Source organism: Eumetopias jubatus, unplaced genomic scaffold (assembly GCF_037043125.1).
Source record: "Eumetopias jubatus isolate StellerSeaLion01/CBP00866 unplaced genomic scaffold, mEumJub1_p1.0 scaffold_16, whole genome shotgun sequence".
In the NCBI taxonomy this organism is placed as follows: Eukaryota; Metazoa; Chordata; class Mammalia; order Carnivora; family Otariidae; genus Eumetopias; species Eumetopias jubatus.
The window spans coordinates 88,648,076-88,675,080 of record NW_028274822.1 but is presented as its reverse complement, the minus strand read 5'-3'; the positions used below and the strand labels follow the sequence as shown (position 1 = coordinate 88,675,080).

General features: G+C 54.1%; 1 protein-coding gene across 1 annotated transcript in view; it reads left to right on the top strand.

Moving 5' to 3' along the window:
• SCARB1 (scavenger receptor class B member 1) overlaps positions 1–27,005 on the top strand; it is a 72,408-nt gene that overhangs the window by 26,339 nt on the left and 19,064 nt on the right. Inside the window, 6 exon segments of the mRNA XM_088019688.1 lie at positions 13,283–13,440; positions 15,140–15,281; positions 18,084–18,287; positions 20,842–20,937; positions 22,504–22,619; positions 24,491–24,657. Coding sequence (XP_087875814.1) covers positions 13,283–13,440; positions 15,140–15,281; positions 18,084–18,287; positions 20,842–20,937; positions 22,504–22,619; positions 24,491–24,657 — 883 coding nt within the window.

The window sequence follows — 27,005 nt, the reverse complement described above, 5'->3', positions numbered from 1 at the left end:
GGATCTGGTCCACCTTGTCTGGCCTGGGTCTTGCCTGCTGGCTGCAGACAAGAATGTTCCAGAAAGGAAGAGGCACCTGGGCGGCAAATGTCACTCTGCCCTGGTGCAGGGGTGTTGCCAGGTGTGGAGGGGGCTCCGGGGGAGGAAGCCCCACAGCTCTGAGTAGGTGTGGAAAGCAGGACATTGGTCCCCCAAAGGTGTCTACGTCCTAATTCTGGAATCTGTGAACCCGTTCGCTCACGTGGCAGAGGGGACTGGGCCGATGCCATGAGATCACGAGTCTCGAGGCCGAAGGTGCTCCTGGGTTGTCTGGGTGGACATGTGACTTTCTCAGCCTTGTCCTCATGGTCTCATGATGGCTGCCACAGCACCAGACATCACACTGTCCCATACATCATTCACAGCCAGAAGGAAGGAGGATACAGTGGGAGGGCCCTGTTCTTTTATTGTCACAAGGGTCCTTGGAAGAGGGAGGGAGGGACGTCAGAGAGGATGTGATGATGAGGGCAGGGTTTGGGGCGACGGGCCAGGAGCCAAGGGGCACGGTGGCTTCTGGAATCTGGAACAGGCAGGGAAGTGGATTCTCTCTGAGAGCCTCCAGAAGGAACCAGCCCTGCTGACCCTTTGATTTTAGCTCCATTTTGGGGTGAGACCCACTTTGGATATCCGACCTTCAAGTTGCAAGAGGCTAAATTTGTGATGTTGTAGACACGTAAGTTTTTGATAACTTGTTAGAGCAGCACCAGGAAATTGACCCAATGAGTTTGCTTCCACTGATGCCAGAGAAATAAAATGACAATGAATTCTGGTTTGGGTTTAAGCAAAATATTTAAATTTAAAATAATATTGTGGGTTTTAATATATTTACTTGTGAGCATTTCAGTATTTTTTTCAACGACTTTAGTGTTTGGGAAAAACATGTATGGGCACAGTTTTACTTTTGCTTCGAGCTCTGATGTGAGCTGGTGAGGCACTGACCCACAGCCTCGTGAGGGGGTCCGATTTGCAGTGAAATAACTTTCTATTTTAGAAGAGTTTTGGACGTATTGGAGAACTGGGGAGAGAATACGGAGTTTCCACGTCCCGCACACCCCATTTTCCCCGCTCACACCTGTCGTTAGGGTGGCCTGTTTGTTACGGTAAGTGGACGGGCAGTGACGCACTGGTGTTAAGTACGGTCCGCACTCTGTGCGGCTTTCCTTAGTTTTTACTTAATACCCTTTTTCTGCTCCGGGAGTCCACCCAGGAGACCACGTCACATCTGGTCAAAGCGTCTCCTTAGGCTCCTCAGGGCTGTGATGGTTTCTCAGACTTTCCCGGGCTTTTGGTGACCTGGATAGTTCAGGGATTTTGTGGGATGTCCCTCTGTTGGGATTTGTCTATGTTTTTCTCAGGATTAGACTGGGGTTCTGGGTTTTTGGGAGGAAGACACAGAGGCGACGTGCGCCTCTCACCACATTATGTCAACATGGTGTCGCTGTTGGGGTAGGTCCTGTCTCTAGTCTCTTTTGCACAGATGAGAAACTGAGGCGCAGGAAGTTCTGTCGGGCTCCTGCTGGGAGGTGGCGAAGGGCGGGGTGAGGAGGAGGCAGGGAGGCAGGTGTGGCCGTCGGGCTGGGGCCTCTTTGCTTGTAGGGACGGCCCCACGCCTCTCCTCTCTCTCCTGGGTCGCCGGCAGCGTCCTCGCTGGTCTCCCAGAAATCAGATTTGGGAGGACACCAGCACCTTGCTGGGCTTCTGTGGGCTGAGGCTGTGTTTACCATCTTACAAGCGCTCACCTCCGCCTTACACATTTTTTTGCTTTAATTTTTTTCTTTTTAAAAATCAGAATTTAACATCCGTATGGGGAAGTACACAGTGTCGGGTGCAGACGTCAGTGAATTTTCATGTAGGTTGCCATGCTTGCCAAGCTCATCTGAATCACCTACAGAAGACTGTCCTCCACCCTCCCTGTCAGCGCCCACGCTGGGGTACAGCTGCCCCCCCACCTCTGTCACCAGAGATCAGCTTTGCCTGCTCGCCGGATCATCTCGGGAATAGAGTCCTGCGGCATGTTCTCCTAGGTGTCCAGCTACTGTTGGTTGATTCTGTGCTTGGTTCGTCGTGTCCTTGAGGGCATCCAGGGTCCACTCCTTTTCTCTGTTGGGTGGCATCCCTTTGTGTGAATGTCACCCCTGTTATCCTTTCCCTTGTCTGTGGACATGCGTGTTTCCAGTTTGGGGCTGCTGTGAGCACTCGTGGACACAGCACTTGTATGTGGATGGACATATCTTTTCATCTCTGTGGGGAAAACCCAGAAGTGGGCTTGCTCGCTCATGGGGTAAAAGTCTGTTCCACTTTAGCAGATAATGTCAAACGTTTTCCAGTGACTGTACTACCTCTTAGACTTGCACAGTGCAGTGTGTGAGTGTTCTGGTTGCTCCATTCCGGCCGGCATTGCTGTTGCCAGTGTTTTTTGTGTTAGCTATTCAGGTGTAGGCTGGAGGATCTCACTGTGAGTTTTATGGACATTTCTCTGATGACTAGGCTGCCCGGGATGGGTGGGGTGGCTCCATTAGGTAGTCCTATCTTCCTGCTCCACCATCCTTTGTTTGTGGCTTCTGTTCTCAAGGCTGCCTCATGATCCAAAGCGGCTGCTCTAGCTCCATCCATCAGGACGGCAGTCCAGGCAGCAGGGCAGGGGGATTTGTCAACAAATATATAGGAATTCCTGGCGTCGATAATGCCAGGAAGACAAAACAGCGTGATGGATAGAATGTCACTGCGGAAGGGCTGTCTTGGAAAGGATGGTCTTCTTTTCCTTTTCATTCACTGCTGTGTCCCCAGACTTAGAACAGAGCCTGACATGTAGTGGGAACTCAGTAAATATTGTTGAGGGGATGAAGAGTGTTCAGGGAAGGTCTCACTGAGAAGGTGGCTTTAGACTTAAGAAGTGAGGGGGTCACCGGTGAAGACGTGGGGGGGAAGATTGCCCCGGAGGAGCAAGCAGTCGGTGCAAAGGCCTTGTGGCAGAAGCTTGCCTGGTGGGCTCCGGAGCAGCGAGGCCAGTGTGGCTGGAGCAGTGTGAGCGAGGTGGTTGGTAAAGGGAGGGGTGATTGCAGTGGTTATAGGGAGCCTTGTAAATCACTGTCAGGGACTTGGATTTTATTCTGAGGTAAATAGGGAGCTAGGGGAGGTGTTTGAGCAGGGGGATGACATGAGCTGACTCAACTTTGAAAAGTATAACTCTGTTCCTGGGGAGGGGGGGAAGGGCAAGTGGGGTCCACTCAGACCAGGGGCCAGAGGAGAAGCAGGAGAACCAGTGATGAAGTTAGCGTGTAGGTCCAAGCAAGCAGTGCTGGGTGCGGCATGGTGTTGGAGAGAAGTGGACGGACTCCAGGCGTGTCTTGGAGAGAGAGCAGCCAAGACATGCTGATGGAAGGGTGTTGGGTGGGAGGGAAGTTGAGGAGTCAGGGATGGCTCAACTTCCTAACTGAAGAAACTCACCCCGTTGTCTTAGCAAACTATTCGGGTGTCCTATAAAAAGCTTTTCTTTTATTTGTCTTACCTTCAAAATCAAGAGGTTGGAACAGTCGTCAAGGGTGTGGTTGTTCCCAGGTTTCAGACTGACTCAGCCCACGCTGCGGTCCGCCCTGAGCTCACGGGCAGCCCAGGGCAGGGCGTGCTTCCGAGCCCGGGGATGCAGGAGGTAGGAAGTGCCTTGCTGGTCAGTCTAGCACGGGCGGGGGCTGGTCCTGTCTCCGAACTGGGCCGTGTATGCCAAGTGGCCTCTTGGCTCCGCAGCTCGGAGGTGTGTTTCCTAGGGAGCCTGTTTCTTCTTATCACCAGGGCAGGGATTCGGTTTTGCAATTCAATGGCCAGGTCAAGTTAATGATTAGTCTGTGAAGCTGTGTGGGGGAGCAGCGTGAGGATGCAGCGGGTGTGTGGGTACAGAACCCGCGGGCTGGTCTCTCCCTCGCCCTGTGACCTTGGGGAGACACTTGGCCTTTAAGCCTCGGTGTCTTTATCTGTTAAATGAGCCTTAGCAAATTCAGTGAGGTGAAGTAGGCAGAAGTGTGTTGTTACCTGAACAGCATATACAGAGATGGTTGATATGACTCGCCGGCTCCCCGCGTGTCCCCCAGCTTCTCAGGGGCAGAGGCCCCATGTTGTTCATCTTTGTGTCTTTAAATTCCTAGCGTCGCCTCTAGCACGGCGTGGGTGATTGTGCACAGGATGAGTGGGGTCCTGATTAGATCAGGCAGGCTTGTTTCAGAGAGTTCCGGAAGACTTCTTGGAGGAAGTGGCTCCTGGTGAGCGGGGTTTTGGATTTGGGTGTCAGGGGCATCCTGGGCACGGGGGCAAGGGCTGTGGGAGGCAGTGAGCTGAGCCTCCTTTCCAGAGTGGACTCGTGTGGGAGAACGAGGTGAGGCCTTGAATGCCAAGCACAGGAATTCATACTGGAAGGTGGGCGGGAGCCCAGTGATAATCACAGCTGCCTCATATTGAGCACCTACTGCATGCACTTGCTGTGCACTGACCCTAAATCTCATCCATGGCTCTGCCAAGTAGGGGCTGTGACTATTCCCGTTTTACAGACGAGAAAGCTGAGGCACCAAGATGTTTCTGGAGGCTTCACAGCTAGGAAGGTGGAGGTGGGGTCCACTCGGGTTTGTCCACACTGGCGCCGCCTCAAAGAAGATAGTGCAAACCCCGAATGTGAGTGCTGTGTGTGATTTGAAATTTTCTAGGAGCCCCATTAAAAAAGAGCCACGTAAAAAAAGGAGTAAGAACAGGTGAAATTAGTATTTACCCAGTACATCCAAAATATCCACTCAGCGTGTGATCAAAATAAAAAAAATCATTGACGAGATAAATGTATTTTCTTTCTTTTTTTTAAAAAAGATTTTATTTATTCATTTCAGACACAGAGATACAGAGAGACAGAGAGAGAGGGAGAGAGAGCATGAGCAGGGGGAGAGGCAGAGGGAGAGGGAGAAGCGGGCTCCACGCTGAGCCAGGAGCCCGATGCGGGGCTCGATCCCAGGACTCCGGGACCATGACCTGAGCCAAAGGCAGACGCTTAACCATCTGAGCCACCCAGGCGCCCCTTCTTTTTTTTTTTTTAAAGATTTTATTTATTTATCTGAGAGAGAGCATGGGAGAGAGCCCGCTCAGGAGCAGGGGGGAGGGGTAGAGGGAGAAGCAGGCTTCCCGCTGAGCAGAGAGCCCGATGTGGGACTCGATCCCAGGACCCCGGGATCATGACCTGAGCCGAAGGCAGACGCTTAACGACTGAGCCACCCAGGTGCCCTGATACATGTATATTCTTTCGCTTTTTATTTTTGGGACGAAGCTGGTCTGTAGCTTACAGCTGGGCCCATCTCCTCGGGACTGGCCGCATTTCGGATGCTCAGGAGCGGCACGTGGCTGGCGCCTGCTGGACTCGGTGGGAAGGTCCACCCCGACGCCCGGCGCGGCCCTCCCGGTGCACCACCAGCCCCTCCTGCGGATGGGGAATTTCTGGGTAACCAAGGGTGTGCGCCTTGGGAATTTCTATGCTATGTGTGTGTTGGTTAAATGAAAAATAAGAGACCCCACTACTGAAGATGGCACATTCCTCTGGAATAACTGAAGTATTACATTAAAAAAAAATTTTTTTTTTCTTAACATGCCAGTTGCTTCTGGAGGCTGTGGCTTCTCCTTCAGCCTCAGTTGGAATGTTGCCTCCTCGGAGAGGCCCTCCTGGACTGCCCTGTTGGACATATGGACCCCATCCCCCTCCTTCTGGCTTTATTTTTTCCCAGTCTGCATCAGGGCGGGAAGTTCTGTCCTGCAAGGATCTGGTGCTGTTACCTCCACCCCGGCAGGGGCCTTGCTGGTTTCTTCTCTGGGGCATCCCCTGTGCTCAGGATGCTGCTGGGCCCCCAGCACGTGCCCAGTGAGTCTTTAGGGTGCCGGGGAATGGTTGGGGTACGTGGTGCATCTTCCCACGATTGTCCGGGAGCCCAGAGGTCGTCCTGATCTTTCTGCCTTGCCGCGAGCTGGAGGAACCTCCTGGGGTTCCGGCGGGTGTGCCGAGGAGCACTGAGGTGGGCCTGCACACTGCAGAATGCTTCTCTCTTCGCCCTGGCATCAGGGCAGTGCAGACGGGCCCTGTGAGCTTTGGGCCAGGATGCCAACCCGGCTGGGTGTGGGTTCAAGTGACACTCTGGTCGCTTAGCTTCACCTTGGCCTTAGCCCCTGTACTGGGCTCAGTAGTGTCCCCCTCCAAAAAGGTACGTCCCGAGTTCTAACTCCTGGTACCTGTGAATGTGACCTTATTTGAAAATAGGGTTTTTGCCGATGAAATTAAGGTAAGGAAACCCCCCTCACCCCAGCCCCAGGTGTGACTGTTAGAGCAGCCCGGGGGGATCTCGGAGGCTTCCCTGACAGCGAGGTGGGCCGGGTGAGGGTTCCTGAGTGTGGTTTTAGCAGAGGTCTCGGACTTCCTGGCTCTTGGGATCTGGCAAGAGATGCTTTTCTGATCTCTGAACTGAGGTCCCGTGTTTTTGCCACTGGGGGCCAAGGGACAATGAAGGCCCTGGGAGTCATGGGGCCCCCTCAGTCTCTGCCTGGTCCCGGGCTCACAGCTTATCCTGCATGCTTGAGGCCTGGCTGAAGGTCTGAATTCCCTGGAGGCACGTGAGTCCCCGGCCAATTCCTGCCTTCCCTGGGCCTCTTGTGAAGTTAAGGGTTGGCCCAGGATCCCCCCCACCCCCACCCCCCCACCCCCCAGCCCACCAGGCCTCTCTGTGAAGGGCAGGGCTGACCCAGGATGCCCCCCAGGCCTGTCTCTGAAGCTCAGGGCTGACCCAGGATCCACCCCTCTAGGCCTCTCTGTGAAGCGCAGGGCTGACCCAGGATCCACCCCTCTAGGCCTCTCTGTGAAGCGCAGGGCTGACCCAGGATCCACCCCCCTAGGCCTCTGTGAAGGGCAGGGCTGACCCAGGATCCGCCCCCCCTAGGCCTCTGTGAAGGGCAGGGCTGACCCAGGATCCGCCCCCCTAGGCCTCTGTGAAGGGCAGGGCTGACCCAGGATCCGCCCCCCTAGGCCTCTGTGAAGGGCAGGGCTGACCCAGGATCCGCCCCCCTAGGCCTCTGTGAAGGGCAGGGCTGACCCAGGATCCGCCCCCCTAGGCCTCTGTGAAGGGCAGGGCTGACCCAGAATCCGCCCCCCTAGGCCTCTGTGAAGGGCAGGGCTGACCCAGGGTCCGCCCCCCTAGGCCTCTCTGTGAAACGTAGGGCTGATCCAGGATCCCCCCAGGCCTCTCTGTGAAGCGTAGGGCTGACCCAGGATCCCCCCAGGCCTCTCTGTGAAGCGTAGGGCTGACCCAGGATCCCCCCAGGCCTCTCTGTGAAGCGTAGGGCTGACTCAGGATCCCCCCAGGCCTCTCTGTGAAGTGCAGGGCTGACCCACACTACTCCCCACCTCCCCCTTGGGACTGGTGTTCTGCCTCTCCCTGGGCAGTGTCTGGAGTTCCTCCCTGCCCAGCCTGGAGAGGAGATGGGGGCTGATGGAGGAGCCTATGAAGATCACCCTCAGATGGAGGGTGGCCTGGCCTGTGCGGTTGCAGCTCATGAAGCCAGAGAATTTTGCCACAATTGTAATTGTAAAGATTGACTTAACTGAAACATAGACTAATAGCTAAAAGTTAATGTGTGTGACATTGTCATTTTTGCCATCCTGTGTCCCCTGAGCTGCTGCTCTGGCCCAGCCTGGGCCCCAAATAGGCCATGCTCTTTATGTATTAAAAAAAGAAAAAAAAAATTCTCCCTTAAGTAGGAGCTGTTTAAAACACATACAAAGGAGGCAGCAGATAACCACTCTGGACATTTCTATTCGGTATTAGTGTTCTAGAGCTCACACTGCCTGTTGACTCAGCAAAAATTTGCTGAGTGTCTTCTGGGTACCAAGCCCTGTTCTGGGCCCCGTGAATCAGTGAACTAAGCAGATGAAGATCCTGTCCGTGTGAGGCTCTGACCTAGTAGGGGAGATGGAGAAAGAACAGTAGACGTAATTATAGGCGACAAGGACCATGGGAAACACAGCAGGTTAAGGGAGTTTAGGAATTTTGGGGTGGATCCGGTGAGAGATTTGACTATGTGGCCACCCTGGGGAGAACATTAGAGACAGCAAGAACAGCTAGTGCAAAGGCCCTGGGGCAGAAGTTTGCCTGCCTATATAAGGGACAGCAGGGAGGCCAGCATGACTGCGCTGAGTAAATGACAGGGCCAGGACAGGGCGCGAGGCCCAGAGGCCACAGGGACCAGACCAGGCCGAGGTTCTTGCGGGCCGGTGTTAAGATGGCAGCTTTTATGTTCATTTTATTTTCAAGACATCAGCGGTTGCCCATTATTTTGTATATTGGACAAATTCCTCTAAAAAGGCCCATTCCAACTGTGTCTTTCTGCAGCTTGTCTGCTTTCACTCAGGTCTTTTGAGCCTTCCCCCAGTAGGTCTGGTCCGTTTGTCCTGCCCGCTGTAGTGTGCGCAGAAGCCAGCTCCGCTCGTGAGCGCCGAGAGGGGGCTATGGAGTGATTGGGATGGGTGGGGGCCAGCGTCTTGCCGGCGGATCAGAGGAGGATGGGCGTTTCACGCCTCCAGGGACGTCCTCTAAGTGGACTCGCGGTGTCTGTCCCGTGGCTGGCCCCAGTCACTTGGCCTGCTGTCCTCCAGGTTCATCCGTGGTGCGGACCCGCCTTCCTCGTTAAGATGGAGTCACATCCCCCGGAATGCAGTGAACAAAGGTGTGCTCACACACATGCCTTTTAACAGGTGTGATGAAGGTGTTGCATCTCTTGAGTTTGCTTGTCGTACAAGGGAGGTGTAGACCTTTGACAAAACTCAGCCAAGTGCTCTTGATAAGCAGGCACATTAGGGATGCGCCTTGCAAACATGGTGCTGGGGGAAGAAGGCTCGTGTGGCCTTGGTCGCACGTCTGCTTGTTTTTAAGAAATGGGGTGTTATGGACGTAAATTGACAACTCGTATTGTAGGATTCTGTTTATTGGGAAAAAGGCAAATCCGTGGAGACAGAAAGTAGATGCGGGGGTGCCAGGGGCGGGGGGAGCGTACTGCTAACGGGTACAGGGTTTTGTTTTGGGGTGATGAATATGTTCCGGCCTTAGACTGTGGTGGTGTCTGCACAATTCTGTGCGCACATCCACACCATTGAATTAGACGCTTGAAGTGGGTGAATTGTATGGTATGTGAATCCTAAGTCATTAAACGGTCAAGAAACGCTAGCATCATGTTTTCACGGTGCCTCCAGAGCGTTCATCCTTTTTAGGTGTGCAGCCTGATGGGTTTTATTCATCTGACCTGTGTGGCGCCCGAAATCAAGAGATGGGATGTTTTCATGACCCTAAATAGTCTCTTGATGCTGTTTTGCAGTCGGTCCCCTCCCTCTACCCGAGCCCTGTGACAACCCCTGATCTGGTTTCTGCCCTTATGGTTTTCCTTTTCCCAGATGTCCTATTATAAATGGACTCATGCAGTATGTCGCTGTTTGCATCGGGCTTTGTTACTTAGCATGTGCTGTGGAGCTTCATGCATGTGCTGGACTGACCAGTAGTCGGTTCCTGTTTGTGATCGAGTAGTGGTAGTGCCCCGTTGTTTAGTTACGTGGCGGTTTGTTTATCTGTTGAGGGACGTTGGAGTTATTTTAAAATATGTTTTGAGAACATTTTTGTTACTGATGGGCCTTTAGGTAGCCATGCTCCTAAAGGCTTCCTAGCCTGGACACAGGCTGCAGACCCTGCCAGGAAGGCCCTCCCCGTCTTTTATTGCCGGCCAAGTCCAACTCCCTTCGTCAGTGCTTGGCTCACGTGTTTCCTCTTCCGGGCAGCGCTGCTGACTGTCCAGGAATGGGCTCGGAGGGTCCGGTTGGATGAGAGGCAGTGGTGTCCTGCAAGGGCTCACGTTGGCCCTCTCTTCCAGTCTTTGTGTTCTGGGCCGTGGTCTTTGACCTTGGGGGAGGGGGTGAGGATAGAATGAGCCATATCAGGTGAAAGGCAGAGAGTGTGGCCAGCAGTGCTGTCTAATCAGCTGCTTGGTCTCGTTGCCTCTGCTCAGACTCCGATCAAAACCAATGCAAAGGGGGCGCCTGGGTGGCTCAGTTGGTTAAGCGACTGCCTTCGGCTCAGGTCATGATCCTGGAGTCCCGGGATCGAGTCCCACATCGGGCTCCCAGCTCAGCGGGGAGTCTGCTTCCTCCCTCTCTGACCCTCCCCCCTCTCATGTACTCTCTCTCTCTCTCAAATAAATAAATAAAATCTTTATAAAAAAAAAACAAACAGTGCAAAGTCTCTCCCCACCTGCGGGTGCCGGTGGGGCAGTGTCAGTGACAGGGAGGAAGAGGAGTTGGTTACTTCAAGCCAGGTGGCTACCTGGCTGGCCTTCCAGATGCCTGGGGCTCTGCGGTATCCTGTTCTGGCACTTTACCGATACAAACTCATTTCAGCCTCACACCAGCTCTATCACTGGGCTCATTTTATGGATGAGGAGATTGAGGTTCACAGAGGAGTGGTGACTTATCCACTGTCCCCCAGCCAGAAGGCAGCGCTGGGTCATCGAATACTCCCCGTGAGCGAGTGCCCAGGGAGTGGGGTGGACCCCCAGAGCCTGGAAGCCCCTTCTGTTGGAGAGAGAGAGGGACACATGGCTTTATCTGGTGACTCATTTCTTTGGCTGTGATTTGTCCCCAAAGCAGAGTGTGCTGGAGAGTGGATGAGGGATTCTGGAGTTCTGAAGATTTCTCCGGGTCCAGCTGAGAAACGGAGCTGGGGAGCGAGGCAGGACCTGGAAACTTTTTATTTTATTTCATTTTATTTAGGTTGAGAGAGAGAAGGAGAGCGTGAGAGCGAGCATGCATGCACGCAGGGGGAGAGGGAGAGAGAGAATCCTAAGCAGGCTCCATACTGAGCTCGGAGCCCGACAAGGGGCCCCATCTCATGACCCGGAGATCACGACCTGAGCCGAAATCAAGAGTTGGGCGCTCATCCGACTGAGCCACCCAGGCGCCCCAGGAAACTCTTTTTAAAAACCACTTAGTTGAGGTATGATAGACATTTTAAAAAAACTGTACATATTTAATGTATACAGCTTGATGAGTTTGCAGATAAGTATACACCCTCAAAACCATCACCGCAATCTATGTGTAAAGATATCCATCACTTCCAAAACTTTCCATATGATGGCTTTTATTGTTTTAGTTACGCAGGATGAGTAAGCCTAGAGATCTACTGTATGCCATAATGTCGCCACTTAACAGGATTGCATCCTACACAAATATTTGCTAAGAGGGTAGATCTTATGTGTTTTTATCACACACACACACGCACACACGCGCACACACACACACACACAGGAACTGGGACTGAGATCACGTTCTTTCCTGGTGCAGTTGCTGGCAGAAGCCAGGACAGGCAGGGGACTCCTAGTTACTAGCCCTGTGTGTATCTTTTCTGTGGGGAGGGGATGGTGGAAAGGCGTGATGGGACCATCTCCCTCTGTCACTCCTCCCTGTTGAAGATTTGAGGATTTCCATCCTGAATGGACCCCCCTCCCGCCCAGCAGCCTCTGGCCTAAGGTTGAATTCCATTTGCCAAGCCTGTGCCCACGCCTCTGGTGTGGGACCTGCTGCGTGGGGCCTGGGGAAAGCCCCCCAACTGCGCCGGGCCTCGGTTTCCCCCTTAGAAACATGGGGAGGTCACCCTCCATCATCTAGGAGATGATGCTGGTCAAGTGCGCCAGCAGGTGTGGCAAAGGGGCGGCCCATGAGCCAGGTGTGGCCCCAAGGTGTGCGTTCGATCGGCTTCCGGGTGTGCTTGATTTTGAAAAATAACTTGTTGGTATTAAACAATACGGAGATCCCACAGAGTCTTTGTTGCTTTGTTCAAATCACATTTATCAGTTGCCTTTATCTGCCTGTATTAGATGCTCAGGTTATAAGAATGATTGTGTGGCTTCCATGGCTGGTAGGAAGATGTGTTTATCAATAAATGATTATTATTATACCCTGAAATACAGATTTTATGTGACATCATCCAGTTTTTTATTCTTGGCAATGAATTTAACTTTTCTTCATTTAAATGTCATGTTGGTGAAATGAGAAACGGCCGAGGCTGCTGGCCCCCCCATTGTACAGATGGGGAAACTGAGGCTCAAGAGGTTATTGTCTTGCCCATGTGGCCCTGAGGTGTGGCTGCTTCTGTATCGTCTCCTTCCCAGAGTCTGCTGTTTGGGGACATGGGGCCGGGCCGGACCAGTGAGCTCCTGCCTTCTGCCTCCCCTGGAGCCTCTGCCCATTGGTTTTGGCTGTCTGGGGACAGAAAAGGTGGCTGGCCTTGTTCTGGAAGGCCATGTTCGAAGGAACGTGGAAGGTGGTGCAAGCCACGCTGTACACCTCGCTTTGTGGTATCGGGTCTCTCTCTGATGGGCTGGGTCACTCTGCCTCACCCAGGCTTGGAGCCTTGTGGGGCCCGTGATGTGGCCGGCCCCAGTTGCCGGGTGCGGGGGGCGGGTTGGGTTGTACCGGGGGGACCTCCCTGTGACACAGGGACTTGCAGAGCTGAGGAGCCAGACGGGGATGAGAGGCCAGTGTATCTGATAGGCTGCAAACCTGTTTTCTTCAGCTCTGTCTCAGCACCGCCCTGCCTCAGGGCCTTTGTACGGGCCTTGCTTCTATGTGGAATTACCCCCCGACCACCAAATCCACGTGTCCCCCTCACTGCCTTTTGTTTTTATTTATTTATTAATTTTTGTTCTGTTTTTGCTTGTGTCTCACCTGTGTGACTGCTCTGTTTAAAGTTGCAATGCCCTTCCCCATCCCTGCCTCTCACACAAGCACATGTTGTACCTTTGTGTTTAACACCTGCCTCTCCCTTGCTAGATTAAAGACCCCACAGAATTGGGGAATGGGGTCTGTCTTGTTCACTCTTTTATCCCCAGCCCTTGGAAGAGTGCCTTGGCATATAGCAGGTGCCCAGTAAAAGTTTGTTGAATGAATGAATGATACATTTGGCCAGGTGGAGCGGCTGCTTCCTGGTGTCTGATCAGGCTACTGTTACTAAAACACGGTACAAAAGTAGCAACAAGAATGTGTTGCCTGTGAACTGATGCTCTGGAGCAGCGTGTGTGGGGAGCTTCCTCACTGCTGGTGGGACCCCGGAGGGACCCGGCTCTGGACACCTGTTCTCGCTGCGTGGAGGGGGGCCCCCACTCACCCTCCTCACGGGTGTGTTCGTTTTGCCCCCCGCAGAATGTGCGCATCGACCCCAGTAGCCTGTCCTTCAACATGTGGAAGGAGATCCCCGTCCCCTTCTACCTGTCCATCTACTTCTTCGACATTGTCAACCCCGACGCCATCCTCCTGGGGGAGAAGCCGCAGGTGCAGGAGCGCGGGCCCTACGTGTACAGGTGAGGACAGAGGGGGCTGGACTGGGTCTCCCAGGCGGGCCGTCTTAGTGGGGTCGGACCCCATTTTACAGATGAGGAAACCGAGGCCCCGAGTAGTGGAGGGGCTTGCTCAGGGTCAGTCTGCTTTCCCCAGTCCGGTGTTCTCGTGGTTGAGACCGTGCACTCTGCAGAGTGACCTCCTGGGTTTAAACTGTGGCTTTCTGATTGCAGGCAAGGGGCGTTCCTTCCCCATGCCTCAGTTTCTCCATCTGTAAAATGTGGATGACAGTCTCCGCCTTGGGGTGGTTGTGAGGACTGGATGAGATAGCGGGAAGCCCTTAGCACAGTGCCTGGCACGCAGGGAGCGGCCCATGAACACTTGTTACCAGCGTGTTATTACCACTGCTGCTACGGCCTCTTCGCTGGATCGTGGTCTTTGGGAGAGTGCGGCTTGTTGACTCTGCCGGAGCAGGTTTCCGAGATATGAGGGAGGACAGTTCTGGTCGAAGGCCCTATTCCCGGCTCCTGCCCGTTCTGCTCTCGGGCATGGACCCTGTTATAGAACTGCTGTCCCTGCCAAGCTCGTCCGGGGAAGGCTTCTATGTCAGAGCTGAGCCTGGCTTGCCAAAGTTTATATTTATTTCTTCATTCTGGAAGCGTTTACTGAACACCTCCTGTGGACTAGGCCCCGTGCCAGTCACTGTTAAAGGCAGACCCGAGCCCCTGCCCCACAGAGCTGACGTCTGATGGGAGAGAGTAAACTCTTAGACACATCGGGTGGCCATAAGTGTGGTGAGAACAAGGAGGGTGAAGCATGGAGGGTGCTGGAGGGAGGGGCGAGGGCAGGGTTGGTCTAACTGGAGGGTCAGGGAGGACCTCTGCCAAGGGGACACCCCCCTAAACATGGGTGGTGAGAAGGGGGTGCCACTGTGTGAAGATGTGGGGGGAAGAGGGCCCCAGGCAGAGGTGGCAGCTGGTGCAAAGGCCCTGAGGCAGGCAGAGTCTGGGAGTCCAGGAAGGAGAAGGCCTAAGTGGCTGGCGTGATATGAGTGAGGGGGAGAGTGGCAGAGACGAGGCCCGAGCATTGGACGGGGTTGGGTGGTGAGGATCTCGGAGGCCACATTAGGAGCTTGATTTTATCCTGTATGCAGAGGAGGGTTGTCGGGGAGAGGAGGACATGATCTCATTTCTACTTTTCAAAGATTCTCTGGCTACGTTGTGGAGAATGGATTGCAGACAAGAGGGAGTAACTGTAGCAGCCACGAAAAGCCGCTGGTACTCGTGTGCTGTCTTCCGTGCCTCGGGCCGCTCTTTGGTAGCTTGACGTGCACTGACCCACTCAGGGCTCACCACAGCCCTACGAAGTGGCTCTTGTTATCACCCCCATTTTATAGATGGGAGAACGGAGGCCCTGGTAGTAAGTGATGGCGACAGGATGGGAGCCCGGGCCCTCCGTCTCCAGAGTGCACATTCCAAACCACTGTGCTGCGCTGTCTCCCTAAGCAGGCACATGCGCGGGGGAGGCTGCTGTGAAAGACGGCGGCGCCTGGCCAGGGGGAGGGAGTGTGTCGGGATTTGGCTGCTCTTTGGGGTAGCTCTGATAAACCTCACAGGGTCCCGCCATGGCCTGAGGGAAGGCGGCCAAGGGCCCCACAGCTCCCGGCGGGCGTCCCGTCCCTGTGTGGCCGGGCCCCACTGACCACCGGCTTCCCACCCACAGGGAGTTCAGGCACAAGAGCAACATCACCTTCAATGACAATGACACGGTGTCATTCCTCGAGTATCGCAGCTTCCAGTTCCAGCCCGACAAGTCCCATGGCCTGGAGAGCGACTATATTGTCATGCCCAACATCCTGGTCTTGGTAAGGCTGCCCCTGGCCGCACCCCTTGTCCCAGCCCTCACCCTTGCCTCTGCCTGCCCCCCACATGGGCTGCCCCGCGGTGGGGGGGCACGGGGGGCAGCCTGCAGCTCATGGGACCCGACGCGCAGCCCCCATCGAGTTTCCCAGGTGCATCCCCCTGTCTCTGGTTTGGGGTACCGGCCAAAGTTCTTGTCTTTCCCATCTCAGTCTACAAATCTAGAATCTCCACAGGGAGGTTCTAGTGGGGGGCTGCACGGGGCTCCCCCAGGCCACGTCCTCATCTGCCCCATCTGCAGGCTGGGCCTCCGTGCTCTGTAGGTGGGGGTCATAGTTGTAGCTGGATTTACCGACTGTTGGCCCTGTGTGCCAGGGTCCCCAAGACCACCTCCAGGCTTGCTGACTCACTGGGAAGGCTCGCAGACGGCGTATTGTCCCACTCTTGGCTCTGATTTGTTATAGCAGAGGGGTGCAGAACCAAAAGCAGCAGAGGGAGAAAGCGCATGGGGTGGAGGCCAGCCTCCAGCCTCCAGCGTCCTCTCCCAGGGGAGCTGCACAGGGCCCCCCCCCAAGTTCCCCCAGCAACAAGTCATGACAGCACCTGGGAAGGTTAGTCACCCCGGAAACCACTAGAGACTCCATGCCCAGGGTTCTTTATTGGGGGCTGGTCACAGAGGCACCTTCTGCCTGGCATGTACCAAAATCTACATCCCCAGAAGGAAGGCAGGTGGTCAGCATAAAGCGTACTGTTTGTACACGCAGTCCAGACACCGTGAGCCCCCCCTTATCGGTCAGGGAGTGGTGGGAGCTCCTTCGAAACCCAAGCTCCCAGACGCAGGCTGAAGGTCAACCTTGCTGGCAGGCCTTTCTAGAGAGAGTGGCCTCAGGCCTGTTGTGTTAACTTTTTGCAAACACTGTGTGTCAGCACTTCGGGCCTATGGGCCTTACACATATTACCTTGTTTACTTGTTAGTGACCCTGGGGCTGGCGTTGGGCTGGGCTCTGGATCCGAGGCGAACTCGCCTGCTGAGTCCATTGGATGGACAGGACGGAAGAATAAATATGCCCCGAAGCCTTACAGCTGCACCACCCTGCCCCTGCGCGCCCCCCACCCCCACCCCAGTTACACCCTTAAGTTTTGGCAGTGAAGGCACTTGCCCCCACTGACCAGATTGGCAAAGACCGCGTGATGATGCCCCAGGGGTCAGGAGCATTTGTGGAAACAGACGCTCTCAGGTACCGTCGTGAGGAACAGAACTGGTATGAGCTGTTGGAAGGGGGTGACTTTAAATAGAAATTGCACACGCCTTTGACCTCAGAAATTTCATTTGTAGGAATGTGTCCTCTTGATAGAATCACATACGTAAAAGATGCTTGCACTCAAGGATATTCATTGTCAGAGCAAACTTCTAGAAACAACCTAAATCTTGTTCCATCATGTTTCATGGTGGTAATTTATGACAGCCAGGCATGGCACGGGGCAGTCCCTAAGGTCTAAGTGAGGGAAAGGCAAGGTGCGGAACGCACGTACAGTGCCACACCTTATTACTTAAAAAGGAGAAATACTTGCTGATGCAGAAGCAGCCGAAGGCAACATAAAGGAGGAGGCATGGAGATGTTCCAATGAAACTTTATTTCATATAGTTTTCATATTTTTTCAAATATTCCCCCCCCAACTATTTGAAAAGATTAAAAAAAAAAATGCTTAGCTCTCAGACTGTACAAAAATGGGTGGTGGGCTGGCTTTGGCCCAGGGCCCATAGTTTGCTGGTCTCTGGTGTGGATGTCTCTGGAGGAATACCCAAGAACCCATAGCATTGGGTGGCCTTGAGGGAGAAGATTGGGAAGGAGACGGTCAGGGGTTGGAGACGGGTGTTTCTTCAATGTCCTTTTGTGATTTTTTAAAAAATCGTGTGTTTATTACCTTTCAAAAGTGATTATAATGGCAAGGAGATGCTGGGGAGTTCCCAAGGAACCAGACCTCTTTGGCCTAGGTTTTAGGAAATGCTGGCTGTGTTCACTTTTCCACTTTTGGATGAGGTGCCTTTAAAAAATAAACCAAGTGCCAAGACAGTATCTCCAGAGGAGAGCAGAAATTAGAAAATAAATTCACCTGCATTCTCAGCACCCAGATATTGGGGAGAACAGATCTTTGGGACTCTTGGTGATTGGGAGGGAGATATCAGGAAGTGGAGTCGAGTCTTCATGAAGATTCTTTTGGATGCAAGGTGACAATAAAAGGTACTCCAAACTGGCATCAGCAAAAAGGGAACTTATGGGCTCACATTACTGAAAGGGCAGAGGTTGGCTCCTTTCAGGTGTGGCTTGATCTAGGGTGCAAATCAGGTTCCCTAGATCCTTGTGGGTGCCCTGCTCTGGCGGACCTCAGGGTGGCTACAGCTTTCAAGCATGGCAGCAGGAAGCTCTTCTTTCTATCTGACAGCCCCAGGGGAATGTTTCCCATTTCTTGGGGCTCTGATTGGGCCACATTACACATTCTGGAACCAATCACTGTAGCTGGAGGGAAGAACGTTTGTCATTGGCCGGGCCCCTGCCATGTGCCCGCCTCTGGGACTGGGGATGGAGTTAATTTCACCTGAAATCCACTAACACAGGTGATCCTGTTACTGAAGGATTAGGGACTGGTTCTGGATGCCCCAGACACCCTACATGTCGGTGCAGGGACTTTCCTGGGCCCGAAGTTCATGTCCCCTGATGAACTCTACCTCGGGCCTGCTTGAAGTCCAGGATGCATGGACCCGTTGGTGTCTAGCCTGTAACATGTAGTGTCCCCTCACTCTGCAGGCTGCAGCGATGATGATGGAAAATAAGCCCATGAGCCTGAAGCTGATCATGACCTTGGCGTTCAGCACACTCGGGGAGCGTGCCTTCATGAACCGCACTGTAGGCGAGATCATGTGGGGTTACGAGGACCCCCTCATACACCTCGTCAACAAGTACCTCCCAAACATGTTCCCATTCAAGGGCAAGTTTGGGCTATTTGCAGAGGTAAGCGTGGCCCACAACAAGTTCGGGGCCTGTGTCTTGTTCTCCATCGATACAGCCTGGAAATGGGTTAGCAGCCTGGCTGGGGATCTGGGGGCCGTGGGTTGGAAATGGCAGAAAACCCAACTCAAACTGGCTTAAGAGAAATAGAGAATTTATTGGCTCATATACCTGAAAACCCTAGGCAGAGATGAAGGTGCAGCTTGATCCAGGCTCTGAGAATGTGATTGGGCTGAGCGCGGGCAGTTGGGGGCTGCTGGGAGAAGGGGGAGAGGCTGCTGGGGAGGCAAGTCACAGATGTTGACTATGACATTGCTCTGAGCTGCCTACTTTTTTCTTTCTTTAAAGATTTTATTTATTTATTTGAGAGAGAGAATGAGAGAGCACGAGCAGGGGGAGCAGCAGAGGGAGAGGGAGAGGCCGACTCCCCGCTGAGCAGGGAGCCCGATGCGGGGCTCGATCCCAGGACCCCGGGATCACGACCTGAGCCGAAGGCAGATGCTTAACAACTGAGCCACCCAGGCACCCCTGCCTGCTTTTTTCTTGATCTTGACCCTTGGTCACCTGGCAGTAACTGGGCTCCTGAGCTTCGATCTGATGCAGAGTCTGACCCCTGACTGTGGCTTCCTCCACCAAAGGTTTTGACGAGCCCTCTGGGTTGCTCCAGCCTCGGCCTCCCCTTTGGGCTCTGCTGATCTGTCCTGGGGGGAGGGGGAGAAAGACATTATGTTTCTGTAGTTGGCACATGATAGACACTCAATACATTTTTAACCGGAATGACAGGTTCTGAGTGTGTGGGAAAGTTGGCAAGTTTGGAGCAACACGATTCCTTTGAAAGCATCTTGTAAACTTGTAAACAAATGAATATTATTACAAAGTGAGTAGCATACCTATAATATATGTTTGTGTATAATGGAAACCCTGAAATAACATTCCAGCAGTGGCTGTTCAGTGTTGATGGGGTGTCTTCCTATCCTTCAGGGATCTAGAATTCTTCTGCTACCCTGGTCTGCCATCCTTATGGTGTGGTTTTCAAACTCCAGATTACCACATGGCTCAAGATGGCTGCTAGAGCACCAGCTACCACATCCACATTCCAGGAGGCACAAGCGGAAGGAAGAGTGTTTAGGGATGGAGAGGCAGGCAGGGGGGTTGAGGACAAAACAGCATGTCCCAGCTGTCTCCCTCCTTGGGAGGGAGAAAACCAATTTCTACTTTCCTTTGGCCAAAACTTAGTCAAGTGGCCCCACGTAGCTGCAAGGGAAGCTGGGAAATGTAGCCTTTTAGCGGCTGTGCTGATGCCCCGAATAAGGTTTGGGTTTTGTTACGAAGGAGGAAGGGGAGGATACTTTGGCCGTCTCTGATATACTTCGTCTGTAATGTATGTAATGTCTGTAATGTAATGTAATAATAATCATTACATCATGTCAAAGGACATCTGGTGTCCTTTTGGGGGAGCCTTTATTAATAGTAATAATAATGATAAGGGTAATAAAGACTAGCATTTGGAGTTCCTACTGTTTTTCAGGCACCGCTTAACAGTGTTGACACATTCGCTTTTTCATACCCCCAGTGTCTCCGGGCTCCTGTTACTCTCTCCTCATCATGGTTGAGGTCCCAGCTCATGAGGCTCAGAATGGACAGGTGACATGACACAGATATTAGGAGGCCAGAGCAGGGCTTTGGACTGGGCCCTGCTCTGGAGCCTGTTTGCCTAACTAGTCAGTCATCAATTTAGCCATTCAGCTGGGACACAACCCTATTGAGTTCTCAGCGTGTTTTCCATTACTCAGCCTCCTCAGGGGGAACACGGTACTTCTAGATTTTGCCCCGAGGTTCGTATGCTTTGCGTGTCTTTGCTGTGAATTGGGCGTCTGTCTCTAGGAAAGAACCTCAGAGTGCCAAAACCTAGGGCTTCCGATCCAGAAAATGCTCAGGAAGCGCTGGGTCCTGTATGGGTTAGGATAGACCGGGTCATGCTTTGTAACAAGCAGCCCCGGAATGTCTGGCTTGAAACAGCGAGTTGATTCCTTGTTTGTATGCCACGTCAGTGTGGGTGACCAGTGGGCCCTCTGCTCTTTTTGGTCACTCAGGGACCCAGGCTGAGGGAGGCAGCAGCTTGATACACACTTCCACGACCCCTACGGAGCGGCAGAAAGCACGGTGACTTGTGCATGCACTAGCTCCTAAAGCTTCCATCCGGAAGTGGCATGCCCCATCTGCTTCTTTTTCGTTGATTGGAGAGGTCACATGAGCATACTTCATTTTCAGTTGGGGCGAGGGGGTCATTCTGCTATTCATCTGGGAGGAGAAGCCAACCCTCCTTGAGTGAGGAAGGGAAGGTGGAACCCTTTCTAGGAGGGACGTTGTCATCAGGGGAGTGCCCCTTCTAGAAAGCCCCCCTCCTCTTGGTCCCCAGGCACTGGGCATGCAGTGGTGAACAAGGTATCGAGGCCCCTGTCCTCCGGGTGAAGCGGGGAGTGGCCTCTAAGTAAACGGGTGGGCCTTTGCCCCTGTCCTGAGGCTTAAAGATGCTGGTCTCTGTTGTTGTCCACAGCTGAACAACTCCGATTCTGGGCTCTTCACCGTGTTCACGGGGGTCAAAGACTTCAGCAGGATCCACCTCGTGGACAAGTGGAACGGACTCAGCAAGGTGAGGGCAAGGGCGGTGGCCCTCCTGCACGGGGGCGGGGGGGGCACCCGGGCTGCGCACCTTGTCTCTCTTGCAACTCAGGAGGGTGGTCACGTCTGTGATGGAGAAGCTCTTGGAATCGGGGGTTCTACCTGTGGTCAAGGCTCAACTGGCTCTTGGTTCCTGTTCGGTGGGTGGGGAATGGAAACTCTACTTATTTAGCACCTAGTGTATACCAGGAAGTGAGTGATTTCTTTCCTTTTGTTCTTAATTTACGAAAACACTTCAAAAATACTACGCTGATGATATAACCATCCACTGCATTAAAAGATATTACTGAGTAAAAACAAAACAAAACAAAACCACCCTAGAAACACAGGAAGACATTCACATAAAAAAACAATAGAGACAGATCTCAAGTGCCCTTTGCACCACCTCCCGCGCCAGCCCCCCTGGTCCCTGGAGCACAGAGGGCACTCACGGTGGGCAGTGTCGCTATGGCCTTCCTGTCCACTTCTGTCCACTCCACGCCCGTGTGTGTGCGTAGAAACGTGGGTTTGCTGCTGCTTTGAACACGATGAAATCGTATTACGTGCATGGTTCTGCAGGCTGCTTTTTTCCACCTTAGTTGCTTTTTCTCATTGTGCTTGCACCGGAGTGAGCCATGCATGGGGCTGCTCACACCTCCCCAGTGCTCACCATGGTGACCGCTGCCAAGACCTGGGCTCTGGGGCCCAGTGACACCCCCATCCGTGCTCAGGGTGGCCACATCCCCATTTGCAGCCGGCAGTAACCATTCCCAGTGGAGACTCTGAGACTTCACTGGCTTGTTCTTTAACTGCACAAATACACTTATGCAGGGAGCCTGGGTGGCTCAGTTGGTTAAGCGACTGCCTTCGGCTCAGGCCATGATCCTGGAGTCCCGGGATCGAGTCCCACATCGGGCTCCCTGCTGAGCGGGGAGTCTGCTTCTCTCTCTGACCCTCTTCCCTCTCGTGCTCTCTATCTTTCATTCTCTCTCTCTCAAATAAATAAATAAAATCTTTAAAAACAAAAACAAAAACAAAAAACAAATACACTTATGCACATAACAGAACTCGCTCTGATGGCCCGGCGGGGGGTGGGGGGGAGGGGTGGCACAGAAAGGGAGAAGTCCGTGTTTTTTTATGATTTTAAATAGTTTATTTCCTATGCTGCCTCTCCCTTTAACTGTTTTTAGGAAGTGTCTGCTGACTTCCTGTCTGAGAGATAAGGATGCTAGTACCCCACCTCCCTCCTCCCCTGCTCACAGTGTCCCTTGGTGATGGGGGTGATTTTGCAGACGAAGTCAGTGAGTGCCCGGCAAACCTGCACACTCAGGGATCCTCGTCAGCGAGTGGGCAGCTGTCATTGAGGCTCTCTGGCTGTCCTCCCACCCTGCCGGGCCATCTCTCCGAGGGGACTGGCTTCTGGAACTGAGTAGTGGCATTCAGCCCGGGGGCCCCGGCCTGTGCAGTCGTCACCCCAAGCCGGGTGTGCAGCACTCGAGAGGGCGTTTCTGAGAGCCGTTGCTGAACTAAACAGCCGGGTCTGAATGCTTCCCCGCAGGTCAACTTTTGGCATTCTGATCAGTGCAACATGATCAATGGGACCTCGGGACAGATGTGGGCGCCGTTCATGACTCCTGAGACCTCGCTGGAATTCTACAGTCCTGAGGCGTGCCGGTAATGGCTGGGACGTTCTGGGGCCTTTTGGGCCTCTCGGGCAGCGGAAATCAGCTTCGTGGACACTCACAGCCTAATCGAGTGGCTTTCGGCCTGCGCTTGGGAAGCAGTTTGGCTCTTTGTGTCTTTGTTGGCCCTCGGCACTGTCCTGAATTCTCCTCAGTTACACCACGAAGAGCCAAACTCCTCCTGCTGCTTTGGCAGGGCCCAGAGAGGCCCCTGGCAGCACAGTGCTTGGCGTGCTGGTGGCGGGCAGGAAACCATCGGGTCATGGGGGGCTGGGAATCAGGCAAGCCTGGGCTCCCTGGGGCATCTGTCCGGCTGCCCTCGTGTCCACTTGGATGCTGAGACCTCTAGATGCCTCTCCTGTGACCCCTGCAGGCTCCAGAGCATGGCCTCAGAGGCTTGCTTGGGGTTGACGGATTCCAGGGGCCCCAGCGCAGGTGAGACTAGACCGCGGACCCTAGAGCCTGCCTCTGGGTGCTGCCGGCACTCGGCTCCATTCCAGCCATTCTGGAAAAGTCCTTTAGTTGGGGATTCACTGATGTGAACTCCAGCTCATCTGCCTTCCCAGCAGACCTCTGTGGTGGTCGGCTGTGTCAGGTGCTGCGGACACAGCAGGGAGGGCATGGGTGCAGTCCCGGTCCCCTGGAGCCTCTGTCCTGCCGTGGGGACTCACGCAGACCCACCTGCAGGGCAGTGTCGGAGGGCCCGAAGTGCCCGTGCTGTGTGTGCGTTCACTTTTTTAAAAATTAGACACTTGAACCCAGAGCAGAGTAGCAAGAGGGCACCATTTCACTCAGGTTTGGGAACGGTTTCTCTTTGGCCCCACGGCCCTGTTCCCGGACCGCCTGAGAGTAAGTTGGCCGTCTCCATGCTTCAGTGGGTGTTTTCTGAAAACAAGGATGTTCTCTTGCGCAACCATGTTACCATCACCAGCCACGTAACACTATCGTCTGGGCTATTGTCTGGGCCGGTGCTGTCTACTCCCAACGCGGTGCCCGTCCCCATTTGCAATCTTTCAAGTGGCCGCGTTAAAAAAAGCAACAAGAAGTAGGTGACTTTAATTTTAATGATAGGTTTTACTTGACTCCCCATATCCAAAATATTACCGTTTCGGTGTGTACACAGGGTCCCATGTTACTGAGATGTTTCACATTTTTTTGGTATCCAGTTGTAGGAATCTGGAATGTATTTTGCACTGACAGCGTGTCCCGCCCACACGCGCCCCGTCCAAGGGCTCTGGAGCTGTGTGCGACAGCGTGGGGCGGCACGGTTGTAGTCCAAAGTCCAAGTTTGAGTTTAGAAGGGCCTTTGAGAAATAGAGCAGGATGAATCGGGTGGGGGCTGCGCTGCTGCAGCCTGTGGAGAGGTGACTGCCGAGTCACCACCGTTGTGAAGAACTGCAGTCTGATGTGTGAACATCGAGGGAAGGGCAGATGGGGCAGCAGATACAAAGGCCCAGGGGCAGGAGGGAGCGCGTCTGAGCAATTGCCGGGAGGCCCGTGGGGTGCAATAAAGGGCAAGCAGGGGCTGGACCTCATAGAAGCTGTCGGGCCATGATGAGGATGACAATCTTGTTATAGATGAGACTGGAAGCAATTGCAGTTTTAAGTGGGCACATGATATACTCCGTTCTGGTTTTAGAGCGCTGTCTGCTTGCAGAGAACAGATGGGCGTGGGCAGGGACGCAGGGAGAGCAATTAGCAGGCTCTTGCCGTTCCCGGGGAGAGAGAGACGGTGGCTGCTGGGCCCCGGGGGCTGGTAGTGCCCGTGGAGAGAAGCGGCTCAGCTGGAGTTACCTTCGGCAGGACCGGTCTAGCCGCCACGTTCTGGGTGTCACCCTCTCCGCCCCTGTCTGTCCCCCGCAGGTCCATGACCCTCATCTACAAGGAGTCGGGGACGTTCGAAGGGATTCCCACCTATCGCTTCGTGGCCCCCAGCACCTTATTTGCCAACGGCTCTGTCTACCCGCCCAACCAGGGCTTCTGCCCGTGCCTGGATTCTGGAATTCAGAACATCAGCACCTGCAGATTCAGTACGTGCCGTCTCCGGTGGGAGGGCGGGCGTGGGGACCATGGCTCTGTGCCTCCGCGGTCGGCCTCATCTCTGGCCTCTTTACTCCTCATAATCCCATCAGGCCGGAGAGAAGGAGGGCAGCAGGAAGAATTTGAAAAGGAAAAAAAATGCTGTGTAGAAGACTTGCCGTTGTCGTGAATTCCCACAACCTTAGTGGCTTAGAGCGGCATCAATGTCTACTATCTTAAACAGTTCAGAAGGCCCACACAGGCCCAGGGGCCAGGCGACGGCAGGCTGTGTTCCTCTCTGGAGGCTCGAGGGGAGGTCTGTGTGTTTGCCTTCCTGCGGCGATCAGAGGTCTGTGGCTCCTGGCCTCACCGCCAGCAACACCCCATCTCTCTGATCCCACCTCCGTGGCCTCATCTCTCCCGGTTCCCTCTTCTAGTTTAAAGACCCCGGAGACTACAGCCCCTCCCCTCTGCCTGCACCCCCCCCCCCAGGATAATCCAGGCCACGCTCCCTATTTTAAAGCCAGCTGATGAGCAGCCTTGATTCCACCTGCAGCCTTCCTGCCCCGTTGCCGTGGGACCAGATGTTTTCACAGGCCCTGCAGACTGGGGAGGGCCCCGTTCTGCCTGCCGCACCAGGATATGTACCGTGAGGATGCAGCTTCGTAGGAAGGGCCTGTTCCCCGTTGGGAGGGAAGGAAGCGGCCACCAGTCCGGCCGTTCCATAAAGTCTGGTTGGGCAGTGTGCGGTTGCGGGGTGGGGTGTGAGCCGTGGTGCTGGCGGTGGCCTCTGGCTTCGTGGCTTGAAGCTGTGTGCCTGTCCCCAGGACGTCCTCCTCGGTTGCTCGATTTGGGCGCTCGGCTGTCACCCGCAGTGCCCCCCCCGGCCCTCAATCCAGCGTCTCAGCAAGCCCACCGGCTCTGCCTGCAAAGGAAGGCGGTCCTTCCTCCCTCCCGTGACCCCACCTCCTGGTGGTCCCGGCCCTTCCCTTTGGTCCCCCGTGACATTGCCGTCACCCTCCACACCAGCTGTTCCCCAGACTGTCCAGGGCGGTCACCACTGGCCCCGGGGGACCATGTAAATTAAAACTGTTTTGAACGCAATCCAATTAAAAGGCAGTGTCTTAGTCACACTGGCCATATTTCAAATGACCAGCGCCCACACGTGCCTAGTGACTTCTGTATGGGATGCCCAGTGCAGAAGGAGAACATCTTCATCAGGGTGGAAAGGCCTTTGCTTCAAAGGTCTTACGGCCCCCCCATGCACATAGAGTGAAGCCCTCATTGGGGTCTCAGTGCTCTGCAGGATCTGGCCTGTGCTGGCCTTGCCAATATCATTTCTTTCTGTACTTCCCCCACTAACTAGTTTTCAGCCCCACGACCTTCTCCCTGTTTCTAGAGTATATCAAGTTTGGTCCCACCTCAGGGCCTTTGCATCCGCTGTTCACCCTGCCTTGAGAGTTCTTTCCCCAGATATCCGTGTGGATCTGTGTGGCTCATCCCCTCCCCACCTTTTGATCTATTCTGAGGCCACCCCCTCCAGGAGGCCTGCTCCGATTTCCCATACTAAAGTTGTCCCTCCTTACTCCCCCTCTTCTGCCCCTGCCAGCTTCTCTCATTTCCCCCTTTATTGTGTTCTTGGTGCCCATCACTCCCCGAAATCACTGACTGTGTATTTTGTTTTACTTACTTATTGTCTGTGTCCTCTCCCAGACTGTAAATGCTGTTGGCAGGGCTCTGTCCTCAGCTGCTAGAATTGTGCCCAGTATGTAGTATTGGAATGTATGGGTGTGTGGGTGTATCCTGCACTTAGGAAATTGAGGCTCAAGGCTGGGACGTGCCCGAGGTCACATGGTGGGTAGGACGAGAAGCCACTGTTCAGTCGACTGGGTCTTGCCTTCTGGGGGCCTGTCTGGCTGAAGCCATATGTCCAGCTGGAGATGGGGATCCAAGACGGGTAGTTCGCAGCAGGGCTGGGGGGACAGACTGTCAGGCTGGACGACTCCCCAAGTTCAGGCAGAATGGGGTGCTTTGTAGGTGAAGGGTTTGGAGCTGGGGCCTGGAAGTGCCCTCCCTGTCACGGCTTTGTATGACCCACCTGTCCTTGCCCTCTGTTTAATTCTCCCCTCCCTGGGGTCTCTGGGAATTTCTGCTTGTGGGTTGGGATGACGGTGCAGAGACCTGCCTGGCTGTGTGCTTCTGTTGCTCAGCCAGGGGAGAGAGCTGCCGCAGCCTAAGTCCTGAAGGGCATGTCCTGGTTTGCGTGATGCAAAGTTCCGGAGTAGATTCTTGTATTAGGCACGGCTCCAGAGCTCAGCTGTTGTGGGAAGCTGCTTCTCAGTCCGGGTGCCAGCTCAGT